The 21161-nt window shown below is 42.9% G+C and overlaps 1 protein-coding gene across 1 annotated transcript; it reads right to left on the bottom strand.

The window, feature by feature from the left end:
- Nucleotides 1-238: 238 nt before the first annotated feature.
- On the bottom strand, nucleotides 239-20632 carry kdm5c (lysine demethylase 5C). The gene is made up of 29 exons (XM_077513353.1): nucleotides 20215-20632; nucleotides 18799-18946; nucleotides 16944-17021; nucleotides 16733-16855; nucleotides 15840-16010; nucleotides 15602-15736; nucleotides 12958-13014; nucleotides 10996-11119; nucleotides 10613-10929; nucleotides 10217-10375; nucleotides 10004-10123; nucleotides 9763-9921; nucleotides 9113-9294; nucleotides 8875-9037; nucleotides 8662-8781; nucleotides 8388-8582; nucleotides 8108-8289; nucleotides 7902-8026; nucleotides 7657-7804; nucleotides 7503-7593; nucleotides 7049-7431; nucleotides 5920-6058; nucleotides 5654-5833; nucleotides 4313-4426; nucleotides 3524-4234; nucleotides 2058-2100; nucleotides 1775-1974; nucleotides 1388-1567; nucleotides 239-995 (listed from the first exon to the last, which is right to left on the bottom strand). The coding sequence occupies exons 2-29, from the start codon at nucleotides 18940-18942 to the stop codon at nucleotides 987-989; spliced, it is 4752 nt and encodes a 1583-aa protein (XP_077369479.1). The 5' UTR covers nucleotides 18943-18946; nucleotides 20215-20632; the 3' UTR covers nucleotides 239-986.
- Nucleotides 20633-21161: the final 529 nt, after the last annotated feature.

Raw genomic sequence — 21161 nt, 5'->3', positions numbered from 1 at the left:
CCACGTGAACAAAGCTCATTCGTTGTAATTTTGTTTTCCCAAGCATGTTTGCTTTTGAGACTTTTTACATTTAAATACCGTGACTGTGTAAACGTGCTAGCCGGTAGTTGTTTGCTCAATGTTGTGCCGTCTACTTTGTGCGTTTTTTCTAAATAAAATCCATGTTCATGAAGCTTTGTTGCTGCTTTTCTGTTTGAATATCCGACCGTGCAAAAGTGGCCAAAAGAAGGACTCAGTGTTTCCTAAACAATTCTAAACCTTTATTTTTCTAACAAGAGTGAAAAGAAACAAAGGCAACATTCAAATAAAAAGTTTATACACAACTGATAACAGTGTCTCTCTGCAATAATAACAATAATAATAACGAGAAGAATATCGCTTGAAACGGGGAAATAAAGTGGGTTACAGTAAAGTTACCATATTTTGCAGATGAGTAAAGTGGAACGGCTCCGGGGGTCACACAGCGTCCATTTTGGGAAAGTAGCACCAAAAACATGAATGCCTGTTTTAAACACTTCCCAAAACGACGTCAACAGTTCCTTGCCAAGGTTGCCAACACCAGCTTCAGTACGACTACAAAAATAAAAAGTCTTCAAAGGTTGTGTCGCACGTCCGAGTCGCATCGTGGCCTCGGTAAAACCAAACGAACCCAAATAGCTTATCCGAGGAACTGGAGAACGGGGGAGGGGCTTCCATTTAATACGCTTGGGGGGTAACAAAGCATACCAACTTACCTGGGAGACAACTCTAGATAGACCACACACACATTTCTATCACAGGAGGTCCCACATGATCCGACAGTCTGCAAGGTCTGACGGGAAAAACGGCTCCAGGAAAGGCGGAGCTTGTGGGAGAGCAGGAAGTGGTATTCGTGTTTGGGTGGGTGGGGAGTGTACAAGATTGAGAGATGAGGTGGTGGGGGGTGTCCGCATCTTTCTTTTGTCAGTCTGCTCCCTCAATTTCTTTGGCAGAGCCAACGTCCACATTCACAGAATCTGCCAAAAAACATTTCAAGCCCTTTACATACAAACAAACATCAACATCCAGGAATAGTTGCCTATTGATATTCGCTTGACAGTGTCATTGTGATGTTAATTTAACCCCTAGAGGGCGATATTGCCCAACAAAGCAGCACCCTGAGATTGATGAGTTTAATTCTTATTCCACTAATCCCAATACTGTATTTTCATTAGTGATACCACATACATCATCTTTGCAAAAAATATTGGGGGTGGGGTTAGTTCCTCTTGAAAGAGGTGTGGCTAAGTGAGTCAAGTTTCAGTAGCTAGCGACTGGACATTTTTCTGCATCACTTCAAGTGTCTCAACGGAAATACAAGTTTGTGGAGTGAGGTTCCACTGAAGGTGGAAAGTGTCGGCAGTCGTACCTCCGTAGGAATGTGGGCAGGCGGGCGAGGGGAGGGGCACGCTTTCTTGGAGTCGGACACGTCCGGCGGCGCTGCGCCGACCCCATCTGTATTGTCGGCGCCTCCTCTGTGGCTCTTTCGCTTCCTCTTGGAGTCCTTCGTACGGCCTCGACTGCTTCGTCGCTGCTCTTCAAGTTGTGTCTATGGGCGGCACACGTACGACACCAGATATGTTTTCTCGTCATTGTTCTCTTTGGGCACTTAATTGGGTAAGATTTTTGCCATTAATTCAAGGTTATTGCTCCGGATATACTCCTTTAAGATTGCAACAACCTTTTTTTTTCCCCCCACCAATAAAACTCTTGTCCATTGGACACAAGCAACTCACACGATGACGTCAGAGCTGACCTGAATGAGTGTGCATAGTGTCGCCACGGGCGGCTCGGAGGCCGCATGCAGGACTTTGCCGATGATTTGCATCTGGTCCAGAGAAACTTCCAGCAGGTCTCCTTCCAGCTGCAGCTCCTCCAGTCGCTCCCTCGTGTCTGACGAAAGTTGCACCACTTGACCTTTGAGCTCGGGCAGCAGCGGTAGCAGAGCGCCCACACCTGAACAGCGCAAACGACGCCTTCAACGTCGGTCGCCGAGGGCAACGGGCAGGCGGTCCGACATGCAGACTTTGCAGACTTACCAGTGGCGCTGGAGTTCTCGCCGACGCCGTTCTCGCGAGCGACCTGCGGGAAAACAATCACCTTAAATCACACAAATGGACTGAAAATAAATATTTCACTGCTCATTTACAACCATTTGTGTAGTTTTGGTGCTTGTTTAACAAAAGCTCTCATACAGGGAGTCCTTGAGTTACGTCAGACTTCCGTTCCTACGCTAGCAATGTATTTCGACTTAAGTCGATTTTCCGCTTAAAAAGACTCATTGAACAATTTTCAGCAGTGAAAAGTTAACATTTTGTCCAGAATGAATTTGATAACTTCATTATTTTTCATGTACAATTAATAGCTTGACAAAGTCATTTTTCTACTTGTTTTCGGGCTTTGGTCAGTAAACTGAGTCATGATTGGTCGTTACCTACTTCCTCAGCACAGGTGATATTGTCAGTCGACAGCAAGTACAAAAATTACTTTTTAAAGGTATTAATTGTAGATGAAAAATAATGTAGTTACCACATTAATTCATTCACTCCCAGCCTTTTTCACTGAAGCAACCCCCTTTACTGGATTTGGACTGCTTTTGCAGGGCCCACAGTATATACAGAATACAAACGAAAGATTATCATCTCTTCTTTCATCGGGGAAAAAAAAAAAGAAGTAGATTTCTATCTGTTTCTGTTTTGCAGCAGTTAGCGTTAGAATATAGCTAAGTTTAATGACAAATAGGTTTAAAAAAGTGGGGGGGGGGGAAGGTTTTTTGCAACATGTTTGATCTCATACTCTGCTGCCACCTGCTGGCCGTTTTTGTAATAACTACCATTGCTTCAAGCATTTTTTTCAGTTCAGAGGCAGCATCAAAGCCTTCTGTATGCTCTAGCATAAAAACAACAAAATACGTCTTTGGGAGCAAATGAGTTAATTACAGACAAAGTATTAACTTTTTACTGCTGAAGTTGGCTAAATGAGTCCAGTATCCCTTTAAAGTCAATATTTACATCAAAAATAATTTCCATTTAAATAAATAAATAAATAAAGGTGCTGTCCAACTGAAGCCCAAGTCTTTGCCGATGTTCATCGGCGTCTCATTTCTTTAATGTTTTTATGATGTCTAGCTTCGTTTCCATGGTAATTGCTTTTCTTTTGGCTGGACCAACATTGATAGAAGACAGAGCTTTCTTATTTGGGGCCATGATGTGGGGGGGGGGGGGGGGAAAGGGGGATAATAAAAAAAAAAAAAAAAAAAAGCCAAAGATACTCCCACAAGCGCGCTAGCACCAGCTAAGGGCGCTAATAGCGGACGAGCGGAAAATACTGTGGGCTATATGGCGAACAAGGAGCCAAAATGGTGGACCGGGCGTAACTTTTGTAATATCGAAAGTCTGAGGTCGAGTGCGTCTTAACTCGAGGACTCCGTGTATAAGACGGCATTTGACTTATGAATTAGTGCTTGGGAAAACATCTCCCATGAAACCCCCGTTTTAGGCTGTACCTCGATGCCATTGGACTGCTTGGATTTCTTTTTCGGAGAATCCTCCGTCAGATCGATGATTCCGTCCTCTCCCTCGCCGCCCTCCGAGTCGGATAAAACGATGACCGAGCTGGAGTGTGTCTCTTTTTGCCCGCTTGCCTCCTCATCACGACCGAGTGTTTCTTTGAGTTCCTGCAGCGTCTGAAGGGCCCGCTGCAGCTCGGGGGTCTCCAGCGCTTCCTTGGCGCGCCCCTGCCAGGTGATGGCTCTCTCCGTCAGACACTGCAGCGCCTCGCCCTCGGGCAGGCGCACGGGCAGCCTCTGCAAGGCCACCAGCAGCGCCAGGATGGTCTCCAGGCGGGGGCGGCGCGAGCGCTGGCACCGCGGGCACAGAAAGCGCGAGTCCCAGTCCCACCAGCAGCGCAGGTTGCCCGGCGGTTCGCAAGAGGGCAGCAGCGAGGGGACGGGAACGCAACCGCCGTGGAACCAGTCCTTGCAAAGGTGGCAGCGCAGCTGAGGTGCGCGCGGCTGGCCGGCGCACACGCACACCGTCTGAACGGAAGCGGCGCCGGGGTCGTTCCCGTTCTCTTTGACACAGTTTGCCGAGTCCGTTTCCATGAGCTCGTCCGACGTCTCCTTCCCCTCATTAAGTCCGCTCTTCCCCATGTTGACTTTCTGTAACCTCAGTAGCGCCTCCTTCTCCCGGTGCTCCCCTTCCTTGAACGCCATCACCTAGAGAGACGACACAAGTTCAGACGCCCCCAATGCAGACCCTGCAAATTGACAGTCTGTGTTGTGCGGCACACTCACGACAGCTGCCGGGTCTCGAAGGTCCTGAGCGGAGAGGCCCAGAGTGTTGCTGTCACAATCGTCCGCATCCTCTGATGTCTTGTCATGTCGCCTTTTTGCACATGGACACAACACCTGGCGGGGGAAAATGTGTTTATTAAGAACTCATTCACTGCCAGCCATTTTAGAACATTTCAAACTGTTCAATACAGACACGATATGTTCAATAATTATATAAACCAAATCTACCAAATGACAGAATAGAATGCCTCCTTTCTGCCCTGTCCGGTTCTTTATAATAGACAGCAGAAAAATGTAGGTTGCACAAAATGTAGCCATTACTCCCATGGACTCTCGAACTTATTTTGTATAAAATGGGGCAATTATGTCATCTACTCAACAGTAAAGTTGTTTCCAAGTTTGACATTTACAGTGCAGCATCACTAGATTCTCCCCCATCTAGCCCCGTTCAAAAGAATAAAATTTACAAGTACACTTGTCAAAAGGTAGTGAATGAGTTAAATTCCTTCACCATTTTTTTACAATTGCCTATATTGATACTTCAAACTAGAAATGTACCATAAACTTCGAAGCCATTATTTTAAAACCATCTTACAGTGTATAAAGTGTCGTGAGGGATTTTACAGCTTTAAAATATTTATAAAAATACAACTACTTTGCAGATTTCACTTATTACGTGTACAGTGTTCCCTCACTATAATGCAGTTCACTTTTCGCAGTCTCACTCTATTGCGGATTTTTTTTTAGTGCAATTCTGCATATATTTATATATTTTACAACAATGTAGCTATTATATAAAATTTATGAAGGTTTGAACATTGTTAAACATCTTGTTTAAAAAAAAGAGATGTGAGAAAAAGTAAATGCCTCGATAAGAAAAGTGTATCAAGTGTGTGGTGAGGGGTTTTAGAGCCTTAAAACATTTAGAGTAAATATAATACATAAAGTTAGCTACTTTGCGGATTTAATTTATTGTGGGTATTTTTTGGAGCCTAACCCCAGCGGAAGATGAGCAAACTGTATTTTTTGGAACAAAACTCCAGCATAAAATGAGGGAATACTCATGAAAATGTTAAATTTGGTTATGTATCGTTGTAAAGCGCAATATATTCTAGCGTACTGTATATATTGTACAGCTTGGTAGTGCCAATTTAGGTCTCACTTCAGCTTAAAACCTGGAGGTTATTTGTGTGTGCAAAAGCTCATGTGCATTTTTCATTGGTTGAAACATCTATTGAAATTTTGAATGGCCGCAAAACCCGTGGTTAACCGTCGGCCACTCATGAAACACTAAACCCGCAGCGGTTCAATCAGGTTCGGCCGGTAGCGGTGGGAGGGCACCTCGAGCAGGCTGTGCTGACTGCTCTTCTTCAAGAAGGTCTTGGTGGCCTTGTCCCTCCAGGAGTGAGCACTGGCCACCTGTAACTCCAGCTGGCGCAGCTCCTCCATGAAGACGGGCAAGTCCCTTCCGACGGCCACCAGGCCCTCCAGGTCATCCAGGCACGGGTAATGCTCCCCGTTCTGTGACAAGTGGGCAGCAAGCCACAAAATGTTGACACAAGTTTGAATTGCATCGAGCGCTTGAAGCGACGAAGGTGCTATCTTACCTGGATTTCCAGCAGGTCTGTTACCCAAGCACGTGCGCGGCTTAGGCAGCCCTGCAAGGCTTGAATGTTGGGCAACTTGACAGGAATGAGCTGGGCCTCGTTCACAATTGCCTCCAGTGTTGACAGTGGGTGCTTTTGCCTGGGGAAGACATTTGCCAAGTTGAGAACAGGGACAAATGGTTGTGACGTGTTGTCTGTACAAGATCTTTTGGCGTCAAAAACAAATTTGTATCATTTTTCTTAGTAGCAGTACTTAAAAAATAAATACCAGACAGCCCGCCAACTCTGTTTTAAAGGCACGTACACCATACACATACATGCATGGCCGCCTGTCTACCGATATGTGGAAAACGCCTTAAGTGGCGTTGGCCAGGCACTCCTCGTTGAGAAGCATGACGCGTTAATTAAGGCTTCATGGGAGCGTGCAAGCAAAGTGGAAGCCACACGACAGCATTGCCGAGGCATGTTTTCAATAAACATGAAGAACACGCGTGGTTTTTGATATTCAGTTTTAGAACCGTTTTGTAACAAGAGAAGCAGAAGAAAAAGTAACAATCACTCCTGCAGTGGACTCAAGGTGCATTCAACGAACGGGTACAGTAGGAAATCACAGTTATGCATTGAACAAGCTCAGACTGACATAGCGAAAGGCTGTGACGCATTTTTAACACTTCCCTTAAAAATAAGTCGAGTGTGAATTATTTGTTCCCAGTTTGTAGTATTTGATTACGCATTCGACTAATTGCGAGCGGAACGGAGACGAGCAGAGATGTACGCACAGTCCAGCAACGTGACATTGAGTCATTGGAGTGCCACTATTACAATATTTAAAACGGATGACATCAAATGCAGTCAAATACAGTAGTTCAAGAATATGGCATGCAATGTGAAAGCACATACAGTATACACAAATATTTACAATATGTACATAAATTGATGTATACATCCCAATATTTTGAATGAATAAAAAAAATAATTTGAAGTTCTTTTGTCAGTTTTAATTTTGCGACTTTTGCTGATATTTAGAGTTTTGTTGAGGTACTGTTTCAGTACTGCTATCGAGGTATTTTATGCAGGTATGGTATCGAAGTCAAAATGCTGGTATCATGACATCACTAGTCCGCCGTACCTTTGCTCGAGACAGATCTGCGCTTTCTCCTCCCAACGCTCGGCAATCGTGAGCAGCTCTTGCAGCTCTGCCATGGCCGTATCCACCGACGCACTCTGAGGCACGTTGCAGCCCGCCTCAATCAGATTCCTCAACACCGCCAAGGTGACCTCCGGCCTCTCCCTCCCCTCAGTGCCCAAGGTGCGCCTGACCTCTGCCAGCCAGCGCCCCAACTCCTGAAGGCCCCGAAGCAGACTGCACTCTGGCACCACGACAGGAAGTTGCGCTCCCTGCTCCAGCAACGTCTGCAAGAGCTCCGCTGGGGCCGAGTTCCTCCTCCAGTCGCGCTCGTTGATCAGCTCCTGAGCTCGGCTCTGATAATCACTCACCACCTGCAGAACCGCCTTGATGGGGAAAACCAATACATTAGATCTTAGAAAGTTGTAATGCAATTCTATGAACATGTGGTAATTACCTGCACTTCCTCCAGTTGACCCATCACACAAGGCAGGTTTTGCATGGTCTCTATCAACGACTTCAGCTCCGCCAATGTCATGATTGCCTCACTGAAATACAGCAATTAGTAAATGTTCTGATAGAGCTAATCAGTACGTATCCATGTATCTCACCTGGTCTTTGTGTGAGCGAGAAGTTCCGTGCTCTTCTGTTGGCAGTGCTCGATGTCTTTGAGAACAGTGTTGAGTTTACGGAGAAGTTCATTGTCGGGGAACTTCTTTTCTGATGCTTCGGTCTTCAGCGTTTCCAACTCATCAATTCCTGGGATTTAATTGAATACCACACAATTGGCTTAATTCCACCATTTCTGTGGAAATCATCGAAGCAATGCCAGCAACCTGAGTGGTGCTTTTCTTACCTATCTTGTTCCCATCCTCTTGCTCAAGCGCCTCTTTGACCCTATTGGCCCATGAGTCAAAGGACTCTGAGCGAACCTTTAAGCGGTGTAACATGGCCAGCAACTCATCCAGGGTGTATCTGTACCTGCAAGGAGGAATGCAAAACGGTAATTCTGCAAGTATTTACCAGTGGATATGATAACAGAATTGAGAGTCTGTTCATTACCTGAGGTAGAGTTTGTCAGTGGGGCAGTTGCACAGATCCTGAGTGTGATAGAGACACACCAGATGCTCGGGGCAATTTAAACAAGCCAGTGCTGAGAGGAAACACGTTGTCTTGCATTTGTCACACTGTCGCTCATCATCAGGCAGCAGTTCAAACGCCTCACGCTCCGCTTCGGTGATGCCCTGCATGTAGAGTACATTTTTACAGTTAGTCAATAGTGCATTATATTGCTTGCAAAAAGCATAAAAAAAGACAAATCAAAAAGTTTGCCAAACCTTACCCTTTCCATCAGAGCCTTGCGCAGCTTTCTCTCCTCCTGAACAATAATAAACATTTCCCGGTGTGTCGCTGCAGCAAGATTAAGGTCGAGTTTCTCTGGACTGGCTGCCATTTTACAAGTGAGCTCTTCGTGAGAGAAGACGCAATACCGCCGCAGACGTCGATAATGCTCAATGCAGGAACGACCAGCGGGCAGCTAATAAGGAGACAACAAAATGGCGACGTCATCCTGGTTGTCAAGTCTCACTTGTGTTGAACAACAACAGGACACTTACCCAGTCGGCTGTACAAAAGTTGACTGCTTCTGCAAAATTATATCCCTGGTTGAAACCACTGTGGTAGGCTCTGGGGAAGGTGATGACAAACTCACCGGCACACTGGTTGGTCCTTACAACCTGTCAATTTAAAAAAAATAATAAAATAAAATAGTGTGAAGCCACATAAATGGTCACTTTGAGCCAACAGAATGTGAGGATGATGATACTGACCGGTACACCGTGAGACATGAGGATGTTCGGGTTCATGATTGTGACCAATTGGTGCAAGAGGTCAGGCTGGAACTCAAATAACTCGGGAGTCAATTTCTTCATCACTTCCTCGAGTCGCTCAGCAGCTACTGAGGGAACTCCATACCAGGTTTTGGGTTCGCCCCTGAAGATGACCCATTGTGTTAGAATACAAGCTCCGCAGCTCTTTATTAATAAATAAATACAGCATGTCGTGTACCAGTGCAGGTAGTTGATGGAGTAGCTCCAATGATCCTCAATGTGCCAGCAGAAAGCGGAGAATACCATGCCAACGTAAAGCCAGGGCACCTTCATGCCAGAGATGTCGCCATTAATGTGGCACAGGAGGGACTGCTCCAGCACGGGCATCACGTTCAAGTTCCAGCCACTGCGGGCGTAATCCTGACAGGTGCACACGTTTTACGTCATGAAGCACTTCAGAGATTTTGCCTTGACTGACATAACGCAGCACTACTTGTATTCATTGTGTGTGGGTTACTCATTGGTTTCTACCATTGTATTTCAGACAGTGAAGATGACAAAGCTCATAATTAAACCAAACAATAGATTAATCATGATAAATGGAAGGCCCCTCCGTAGGACATTCAAAAATATTTTGTCTCACTTGACATCAGACCTCAACATTCAAAACTATTCTAACTTTCAAAAACTATTTAAACCTGGTTTGCTTTATGTTTTTTTTTAATGCAGCTGGAATAACTAAAGCAACAGGCATTTGAACAAAATTAGTCATGTTTCTTTCCTGGAAATGTGATTCTTAAGTTCAAAATGGTTCAGATTTTGCTTGTCAAAGTGGAAGCCATCGGCAGAGTACTGTAGCATATTACATAAGTCAAACGGCAAGCAAACCTCTTCTTCTTTTGTCAGAATCTTCTTGCCGTTGTTCATTGGGAAGCCACTGCCAAACTCTTTCGAGTGGATGTCTGCTCCATACTCTACAGTCACATCCTCCTCGATGCTGCTAACTAACCTCCAGAACTCCCTCTCTACCAGCTCGGTGGGAACCATCTACAAAAGGAAGCACAGACAGATGACCTCTCTCATTACGGCAGCGGTGTTGTGCTTCCCAGTGGTTTGCGAGTGTTCTTACATGGACGGGCATGTTGAAGTAATCTGCTTTAAATGCGTCGGCCATCTCGCCAAAACTCTGTAGACTATACTCACGAGTTGCTTGTTCAAAGCCAAAAGCCTCCGAAGGCTTCTTGCACGCCTGCAAAGGAGCACGTCCAACCGGAGTGAGTCTTACCGGTTGGAACCCTCTTCATACAAGACAGAAGCTTTTTGTTTTTAATCTACGACTTACTTCCGCAACACACTTTGGGCATTTCCAGTTGCCTTTGGGAAGATCAGTGAGTGGTGGCAGCAGACAGTACGTGTGGTAGTTGTCATCACAACCATCACACAGCAGGAGTTTCTCGTCATCATCTCCGCGGCCACACATGCGACACACAAAGGTTTCCACCTGTGACAAAACAGATTTCAGTGGTGAGTGGCAAATGGGCAAATACTCAAAACTGTGCACAATTCCTCTGGAGCTAGAGACTAAAAATTATTACAAGATTACAATACTATATTATGTTCCTATGTGCTACTTTTTACATTTCATCCTGGGGTACTTTTTTTTTTTTTTCTCTGAAAGTTACATCCATTACAAATCAAGTTTTGAGTTTTATCTGGGTGGATCTTTTTGATTACTTACACTCTGCATGTTGAGGTTGTGTCGTAGACTCATAGTCATTTTGGTGCACGGACCATCAGCTAGATGTTGATGACTTTCTTTAAGATTCTCCTCCAATTCTTCTTTCTTGACTTCAGTCTTCACTTCTGGCTTGACCTCTGTTTTGACTTCTGTTTTCACCTCCATCTTGACCGTGATGGTGGCGGGCGGAACTTGGGGAGTGACCGAGTGCTCTTCGGTCTGACTGGCCTGTGAAACCACAGGCTCCTCTTTTACACAAGTGACAGTCGGAGCAGGTGCAGTGCTGTCCCTGATGGTCACAGTTGAAGGCAGTTCATCTGGAAGAAAATGATCACAAGTTGTCATCAAAATGCATGCGAGATTTCAGTCAATTTACCTCTTACCCTTCTTCCTAATGCCTCGGTCCCGAGCCATGAGTCCTAGTCCCATCATCTTGGGCCCGGCGCCGTAGATCTGCAGCTTCTTCAACTCTGGGTTCTTCTCTATGTCTTCCTCAGTAGGTTCGGGCTGCCAACAAGTAAAAAGTAGACAGACAGTCATTTTGATGGAACGGACAAACTGTCGCTACTCTTCAAAGCACACTAAGCAAAAGCAATGTGGCCTAATGCAGACAAAAATCAAGAAGATCACACGCAGTGAGTGCAAAAAGGAGTTATTCTAGCTAGGTTAGACATTAAAGAAAGCTTGAAAGTTATATGACCTATAACCAAAACACAAATACAAAAAAAAGAAGCTACAACCATAAACCAGAATAGAACACTAATGGTTCACAAAAACATTTGAAGTTCATTCACCACTGACAATGAAACAAGCCATTGGGGTATAAAGGTAAGTGGAGTGATCCAGTCAAACCACTCTTGTACTGCACAAGTCAAATATTTGTTGTCATGAAAACACCATCTTCCATTTCTAGAACATAATGCAAATAATCCAAGGTTACCACCTGTTTTGTCACCAAATGATTATTACAGTTGCAAAAGTTGAACAAATCCACATCTGGGGAAAACCGCTCTAAATTTGTTTCTCAAAATGACAATTTAATTTTTGGAAAATGGATCTTACGCCATGTTCACAAACTTCACACTGTAGTGAACATAGCCTAAGAGGCCCTTCTTCATCACTCAATTTTGATGGTCAGCGAGTCCCAGCGGTTCAAAACTTCTGCTCATTCCTCCACTATGCTCAGAGGGAGTTTCAAAGGAGCAGAAATTATGTGCAATTTTCCCGTTTGGAGGTCTACAGGCCATTTATTTGGCTTGTGCTCTGACATGCGCTTACAACAGTCTATGTGACATCATTTAGAAAGGCATGTGGCTTTCCAAATCAGGTCCAATCAATTACATGCAAATCCAACTGATCTGTAAAAATATCTCTACTACTTTTTATTAATTTGTATTTTCAGTTGCAAAATCTTAAAAAAAAAAAAAAAAAAAGTGAAAGAAAAGAAAAAGTTTAAGTGAATAATTTCAGATGCACTATTTGTCTAAGTAGTCAGTTGACCAATACGATTGTTTAAAAAGCAACAAGACTCAAACAAAATTAAGCAATGATGGCGCTTTGGAAATGAGCCCAAAAACACCATGTGCAGAAAATAACCATGATACATAAACCATTCTTAAACAAGATACATGACAAATGATGCTGTGCGCAAATCAATTGCACACCACTTTGCTTTTTACCCTTCCCAACCTGTCCCACAAATGTTTTATGTGCATTATTTCATTTCAACCAGAGGTGATGCTACACTTTTTCAGGCTAGTAAGTTAGCACCAGGAATGTCACTCTTCCTTCATAACTATATGGACCGTTTTAACCAGAAAGACAAAATTAAGAAACCAGCACAAAGTACCCAGTAAGAAACCAAAGTCACAACTGGTTATAAAATGAAAATTGTGTGCAATCCATATGACATTTGAATATGATTCATAAGCAGGGATGAAAGTTGGCAAGCTACTTCATGAACAGTATCATGTAACAACTCAAAATACAAAAACATACCCTTCAGATTGATTTCTGTTTAAAGTTCTAGAAAGGTAGTAAATCCACCAGCCACGAGCACAGTTTGGCCAGGTAAATCTGAATAATGCGGTTTTAAATTCTCATTCAACTACAACATTAAAATCACTATGCACACCAACTTGTCAGAAGAAGCCACGTTAAGTGCATCATCCCAACCCAGTCGTGAGAAATGTTAATTATATAGGGTGTTAATAAATAAAAAGTGTTCAAGTCGTTAGTCCCAATACAAAAAAATAAATAAACGGATACAGATGCCAGGAATTCAGCAGAAAGACGTAAGAAGAGTAAGCGGTTGAGGGTGAGCTCATATGCTCAAAAGGCAGTACCGCTGAGATGAGTTGAGAGCCAGTGGTGAGAGGATGGGGGTTCGGATCCTCCGGACCCTGCAAGGGGACACAACAACAGCAACAATAAACTAAGCCAGGAGGAAGAAGAGGATAGGTGGGGCAGTCAGGTAGAAGGACCTGCAGCTACTGTACAGTAGTAGCTGCTGTGGTGAAAATGGCATTTAACAGACGTTTGTTCATCTCTTGTCATTTATCATCCTTCAGCTCATATTGAATGAATTGTTTTACTATCAACCAATGTGCACAATGGAACGTGCAACAATAGATTGACAACTGATTATAAACATCTACTTTTTTTTTCTTTTAATAATCGATCAATCGTTCAGAGAACTTGCTAAACATAAAATTGTTCAAATTCTCTGATTCCAGCCTCAACAATAAAGTTATCAGATTTCAGTCATGCTCAATGAAAGCAGAGTGGCTGCTTTCGCTTGAAGGCATCGTTTCATTGTTTTCATTGTTTTGTTTTAATGAAGGGATCCTTTTTTTTTTTTTTTATTTCATTCACTAATAAAAAATAAATGAAATACAGATTCATCGATGATTCAAATCAGTTACAGCATAGGTACAATTATAAAATATGTACCGGTACACATTATAAACAAGCTGAAACTGAATGAATCCCATTGACAGTAAGTCAAGATTGACTTGGAGCAAAAATGTTATCAGAATTGATTCCTCTGCTAATTCGATACAAGTGTCTGTTGATGACAGTTATTGGGGGGAAAGCACCCAAGTAATAAGCAGACAGTAACAATGACTGGCTAAAGCACAGGTGAAATTGCAGGATGGCAGCAAAGCAAGCTGGGATGCGACCAGGGTGGACAGTCACATCTAGGGCTAGGCAGACACACACAAGCACATACGGGATTGAGCAAAGAACAATTAACAGCAACACAGTGGCATCAGCGTAAGATGGAGGACTGCCATCTAACTGATGCAACGCAGACCTTCAGGCAGGTGACAAAAAAAAAAAAAAGCTGAAACACCACAAGTCCCTTCCTCCCTCCATTTACTGAACCACAATGGCAGACTATAGACTGACATAACTTGATACAAGATTCATAAAATGATTTTTTTTTTATTGGTGTTGTTTCAGGAATTCTTTTACTGTAATAGAACATTGATCAAGATGCATCCAAGCCGGTTTACTGGGTCACACTGGTCGATGGATTACTCTGGCACCCGAACAACTCAATGACATTTTATTACTTGTCCTGTCACTACTTGTCGTGGTGCCTTGAGATAAGAACTTATGAAAATTACCACACACAACTTGGAGAAAAAAAAAATAAAAAAAAAAAAAAATAAAAAAAAAAACTGAATTTCTCCCCTTGCAAGGAATATTGTACACAGGCCTGTGAGTAATGTTTAAATCTCTTTATGCAGCACGCCACGGAGGGTTGTAAAATAGCAATGATCAATGCTAATCGTGAGCATGGCGATTAAATTTTTCATTGTATGTTAGCATTAAGCATTTCTTTAGGCAGTTGTAATTTGCAGTATACTATGCGTAATTCTCTTTGTTTTATGTTTAACTGGTTCAGGAATTACACTGCTTGAAGCCTTTTTTTTTTTTTGATTGTTTACTGCTTGCTAAATTGCTCCTTATTATGAAGTGAATTGAACGGAGTGCACTGCCACCATTCTGTGCTTGTATCTCAAGGTTCAGCTCAGAAAATCAGTCAGGTCACCAGCATCGCAAGGCACCGCTGTATAATGGTAACGTTCAAAAGGTGGCAGACGAGGTGTGTCAAAAATGTTCCAGGAGTTGTTTCAAAAGCTATGTTTCATTCAAAGGCAAACCAAGTTTTTCTCATCATTGCAGGCCGGTGCTTGATTGCGAGCACGAGAAGAGGCGAGAGTTGGGGTGAGGCAAATTGTGGTAATTACCATAACTACACGCCTGCTCACAAGTGAGTATCTGACCTTTCTTCGCTGTGCAGCATCAGCCTGCCAACTCACCTGACCTGGCTGATTCTGTGTGATTTCCCCACCCATTTCCCAACCTCAAGGGTGTCACGGAAGGGACCCATTTTGAAGATGGGAACACTATCAAGATGGCCGTGATGACGGAGATGTTGAGGATGCTGGAAGAATTCTTTCAGGAGTGGCAGGGAAGTTTGGGAAGTTGTGTTAAACTCCAGGGAAATTCTCAACTTGTAGTTTTGAATTTGAAATATCTTCTTTGACACCCACAGTTCCTGGGACCTTTCTGAGACACCTTGTACCTTGTTTCTTTTCCAAGCAAGACTCATGAATTGAAATAACCAATGTGCATTTCAGTGAGTGGAAAAAACACAATCGAACTGATGGAATTCCTGGAAAATCAATAAGTTAGCTTGACATAAAACAATGACATGCAAAGGAAACTAACGGTTAAACTGATGATGATTAAGGACTGTTCAGCTGTTGCAGTTCAGGACAGACTGAGACGTTAGTGAAAATAGCGTGTGAAGTCAATTTCACACTCGCACTGTGCTACAGTTGCCTAATAAAAATGCTTCTTTCATAAGTGACTTGCTACTAACACAATCATTAATCATGAACCAATTTAGAAGCTTAAAAACATATTCCTCAACATATATTTGACACAAATTTACGACCAAGTGTTTTGACTTACATCTGGCTGGCAGCGGTTGGCTCGGCGGCCGTAACTGCTCATTTTGGAAGGGTGCACAGACTGACGCAGGGGGATTGAGTGTGGCTTGTATTCCTTATCCACATCCTCGCCATCGTAGTGCTTTGGCTTGCAATGCTGAGAAATGCAGCAACGAGAAAACTTGAAAGTCAATTTTTGTCTCATAGCTTAATTACAAAAAAATTCAAAATAAATAAAATAGGTGAGCATTGAACAATACCGGCAAGCTGGCACCGGACTGGAACATTTCAAATGGGTGGACAATCCTCTCATAGTGCGAGCGCAGAAGAGAACCGATGTTCTTCCCCGGAGGGTAGCCGAGCCGCTGAGCTACCCTGGCCCAGCGTCGTTCTTTACAGACCAGCTCAAAACCACCTTCATCGGACACAACCTGGAACACCAAGGTATTGGGGATGTCCTGATCATTTTGGTCAGAGAATACTTACTAGATTTTGAGTATCTTCCAAGACAGAGTCTAGAATCAATACCTCTGCAATGCACTTAGAATAAAAATTAAGATTCAACATTGTATTTGATTTTTCACGAGTAAATAAATTGTACTGGCGGGCAAATATTGTTTAATCGATAGGTCACAATTTTACCCTCCCCAGTTCAATATCAATTTACCTCCTGGCCAATGGGAGGCGCTTTGAGTGCAATTACACAACAAAGGCCACACTCCACCAAAACATAACAAAATTGTGACAGAAACAAGCACCAGAAATGGAGAAAAATGAAATATTTTAACGATAAAAAATATAACACCCTGGTTCTGTTAAAAAAAAAAAAAAATGCACTTCAACAAATAATTTTATACTCCATAAGGTTATTACAAGTATTAGTGGTGTTCCGATCAGCGTTTCATGTTCCCAATTCAGATCATCCATGAACGAGATCAGTCGATACCCATTCTGATACTCATCAAATGGATTAGCTTCATATTTTTCAGTTATGGAGATGAATCTGTCAAGTATTTTTTGTGATTAACTTGATTTAAAAAAAAAAATAAAAAATCTATTCAAATTTCCATCCCAGCTTTAAAAAAAAAAAAAAAAACCCAGAGCATTATTTCAAACCAATATATATTAGAGTAAGGATTAAATTCATGTTCACCTTTGACAAACCGAAAAGATCAAGGATGCGCCTCTCAATGTGCGGGATTTTCAAGGAGGAGGCCTGGATCTCCCAAAACCGGGCAATGCGGTCCAAATAATTCAGCTTTACTCTCGTCTCCGCCTGGAAAACAAGATGAATAACATCTATGAAAAACACCTTCAACCACGTTATTCAACTAACCACATGAAAGTGTGTACAAATGACTTGCCTCCAGTTCATTAAGCCTCTGTATACGCGGCGTGAATCGGAAGGTATCCAGCTCCACTGAAAATGGTGGTTGCCAGTCCTATTCAGGAAAAGAACATCACATTCAACATTCCGCTCACCAGCCGTCTCGGCTTGTCCCCATAAACAACACAAGCATGAATTCAATGTGACACGGACGAGTGTTTTAAAGCAAAGCAGCGGAACATTGGGACGCTGAGGATGGGATGCACAAACTTTTATACACAAACTGGCAGTGGGCGGAAAACAAATATGCCAGTGTAGCACCAACAACAAATAATTATTAACCAGTGGTCTTTTTCATTTAATGCACATCTTTGTGCGCCTTACTCCGAGCAGTGAGTGGTGCCTTGAGATAGGAGTTAATTCCTTCTATGACAACACAACAACTCAAAATCATCGATTTATCAGTGCAGCACGAATACTAGCTGTTCCACACAGAGGATAAGGAATATATGACATAGAACATACATGTTATTTTGTGTTAACATTATGCTAGCGGACTGAAAGCCTAAGCTATGTCATTTGAATGGACTTTTATTTAACAGCATACTTCATAAGAATTAATTGTAACTATCAAATAGGCCGATGACCGGTTTACTACCGGTGAAACTGTCCATCACAGTTACTGAGCCATTTTCTTCTTTTGATAGGACTTAAAAGATTGACTGCTTGCAGATATCACTAAATGAGCCGCCTCTTTGAAGTTAATGTTGATGCCTGCAGCTTATTTTCCATCTCCTTTTTGGCTGAGCAGAGAGGGGATGTAAACAGTTAAACAGGAGGGAGGAGCAGCACGCGGGACTTACATATGAATGGACTGTCAACGCTGCTGGTCGGGAACACGTTGACAGTCCTTGTAAGTCCGTGCGTGCTGTTTAAAAATAAAAAGTTGTGCTCAAAGGAAAAAATATGTTTTTATTTAAAAAAAGGCCATTTTAGAGCTGCAATTTGATTTACCGTGTGATCTTTTTGCTCACGGTTATCAATCCATACCTTAAAACTATATAAGTCACCACTGTATATTGCTTCTGTGGGCCCCCAGTTTTTTTTGGGTTTTTTTGGCTATGGTTTTCAACCCAGAGCTCAAGTACCCCTATCCAGGCCTGTATTCCATGTCACCCTAAGCCAACATAGCTGAGGATCGTTATCAAGCGGAGCTTGCTGATTAGCTCTTCGTTTGAAACACCCGTGTTGGCTGGGGGAGCCTTAAAAAACAGGCTGGCTAGGGGTCCTCGAGGACCGCGGTTGAGAACCACTGCTCTGAGGGGCAGCCCGTTTCTAAACTTGCACAATTGGATGAAAGCACCGTTTTTTTTCCTGATAGCCACGTCCAAATAGATCTGCTAGCATCATGTGTCCAGAAAGATTAAATGTCAGATAAGAATCTGACATTTAATCTTTTATTCAAGTAAGAGCCCATGTTACATTTGGTGTACAACACCTCAGCTACACAAGAGGCCCTTCAACTACAGCTGTAAACTGTAAGTGGGATTTCACGAGTCAAGAGTGTCCCATGTGGTGCGTATGCATGTGCACAGGAAGTACACGTTTGCTTGTAGAGTACAACTGCGTTCGAACACATAAGGAAAAGACGTAACCATTAATTGCAGGCTTTGCTCGGCTGGTTATGCCACATCAACATTTTTTCTTTGTGAAGAAAATTAAAGAAAGGCGGCAACAACTGTAACACACTGTTGATCATTTGTTGATAACCAAATCAGACCAGCAAAAGTGGCTTAGCGCAGGTGAATACATACAAATGGAAATGAAATAAAGATTGAGAATAAATTTGAAACTGTGCTAGTGTTTTGTCTTCAAGTTTCACAAATACTTACTTGGGGCGGTCGGATTTTGCAAATTCCAGACTTCTCTGCGATTGGACGTATTTTGGCGATGTAGCCTAGAGGATCCTGGAACTCCTCCCATGTCGGCTCGAAAACTGGACACTCCGGAGGAGCTACAAACTCGTCCCCTTCCATTGCCCTGAAGAAAAAAAATCGTTTTGCTCCGGAATATTGCAGGCAGTCTCCTCAATAGACAATTTAGAAGACTGTTTTAGTATTTTCATGCGCTACAAGATAATCTCACACATAAGGGGCCTTCGATAGAAAATTTGATTATCTAGAAAAGTGATTCAAAAACAAACATATATAGAGTTCCAAAAAAGGTATCCTGTCCCTAAACATATTGGGGTGAGAATGCTACCTTTGCAAAGCAGGTTTATTTGCATATCTTTCTTGTTCAGTGTGTCACCTTCAATTATTTGATAGAATGAGAGGCATGTTTGGGGTGTATATCTCCATAGAAGAGCACAACTTAGGAATTTGAAGCACCTCATATTCAATCCCTAAATATTACACCAGCAAGGAAGCATTTGTTTTGCCCTCCTTGGGGATCTAGCCAAATCCCACCTCCCCCAACTCAAGACATGAACACACCTTCTTTAACAATCAACGCGATTCAAAGTGGAGATTGAGGAAACTTGGCAACCCACATTTGTCATGGCCATACATTAACAGACACGGGTCCGTATTTTTGGCACACTGTGAGAAACGTGACACTTGTTCCAAAAGTACAATTTCTTAAAAATCCTCACACTGGGGGTGATTAGAATTTAATTTAGGCTTGAGGCAAGTGTTCACCCAATCCGTGTGTCGTTAAGCTTGTACCTAAACAATGGCGTGTAGGCCATTAACTCAAAACAAGGCCACAGAGGCATCATTTTGTCTTTCAAAGCACTTTGATGGGAACGGCTTTGAAATAACGTATCGACACCTAAACGAGTGCCTAACTAACCGATGATAATAATAAACACTCACGCTGAAATGACGACGCTGTCTTGTACAAAGTTGATATCAATGTTGATGACAAGAGATTTGCTTGGGTTAGCTCCCGAAACCACACGACAAATATCTATTCCAGTTGAAATAAAAAAAATGTCCTCTCGTGTCTCGTGACTTTAGTCTTACATCTTGTGTTCTCTTTGATCATTCAACGTTGGTCTATTTTAGTAAAACGGAAGCTAACGTTAGCATCGAGGCCTCCGATCCGATTCTGTCGTCTTGGTTAGCATTCGTGAGCTCATAGGTGAGAAGAAGCAAACATTGACACCCGGCTTCCGTGTGTCCTCACACCAACCGCCAAGTCAACGCGGAGATTGGCCATTATGTAACAAAAGCAGAGTCGCTTGGCAGCTCCAAACATGAGACGAACGTGAGACGTAGCGTTGCTGTATGCGATAGCTGACTGACCCGCAGACACCTCGATGTCCCGGGATGTGACGGGGCCGCTGGCCGCTCTCCTTCGTCTTGTTGCGGTGGCTGCTGGTGGCCGGCTGCTGCTTGTTGGTGTTGGTTGGCTAACGAGGGCCAGCTGTGCTATGGTGCAGCTGGCGAGCTAAGCGTTGCTAACGGCTACAAGCAAAGTTTGCCGCTTTGCCGTTTCAATTCACCCTGTACGTCCTCCACGCTGGCAAAACACTCAAAATGTGGACGCGAGGCATCCGTTTCATTTTAGGCTCGAATCGCTACTGGTAACAGTTGTGTGGATCACAATATTTTTCCGACCGACACCATCACTCCCTTCAGGCCATTCTATATTTCTTGATGAGTCGCCATCTTGCTTTTTTTTTTTCTTCTCACGGTTGAAGCACAACCCCGATTCCTCGCAGCTCGTCCGCTACGTTCGCTCTTTGGAAGTAGTGCGCACGTACGCCGATTCACGACGGTGTCTACGAAGGCAACAACGCGCTGTAGTGACAACCACCCCTCAAGGAAAACATTCTGAAAAAGGACATCCTAACGGAAATAAATTACTCACTGTCTGTACCTTGGAAACATCATCATGTTGCATCATGTTTAAAAATTTAAATGCTTCAGTGTTCTTTTAGGCACCATGTGTTATTGATTATTAGTTGTTTAGTGTAGAATTTGTATTCTTTTTTTTTGTAGGGGCTACTTTAAATACATGTTCCAAAAAACAAAACAAAACCAAAAAGAAAACATTGTATCTTATGTTATTGACTTGTTTGAAAAAAAAAAAAAAAAAACTGTGTATTGACACAATTTTTTAAAACTGACCTGCGTTTTGCTGATCCAGTTTTTCATAACCAACAGCATACTTCAATGTACTAATCTTGTTTGATATCTCGTTTGATTGTAAAACACTGAACAATTAATCTGTGAAAAATGCAAATGTG

This window comes from Festucalex cinctus, chromosome 2, assembly GCF_051991245.1.
Source record: "Festucalex cinctus isolate MCC-2025b chromosome 2, RoL_Fcin_1.0, whole genome shotgun sequence".
NCBI classification, from domain to species: domain Eukaryota; kingdom Metazoa; phylum Chordata; class Actinopteri; order Syngnathiformes; family Syngnathidae; genus Festucalex; species Festucalex cinctus.
This window is presented reverse-complemented; position numbering and strand designations above follow the sequence as displayed.

Coding starts and splice junctions, on each gene's coding strand:
- kdm5c (XM_077513353.1), bottom strand. CDS start 18,942: ATGGAAGGGGACGAGTTTGTAGCTCCTCCGGAGTGTCCAGTTTTCGAG. Junction 15,737..15,839: donor AGTCCGGTGCCAGCTTGCCG/GTATTGTTCAAT, acceptor TGCATTTCTCAG/CATTGCAAGCCAAAGCACTA. Junction 4,427..5,653: donor GTCAGCACAGCCTGCTCGAG/GTGCCCTCCCAC, acceptor TTCCCCCGCCAG/GTGTTGTGTCCATGTGCAAA.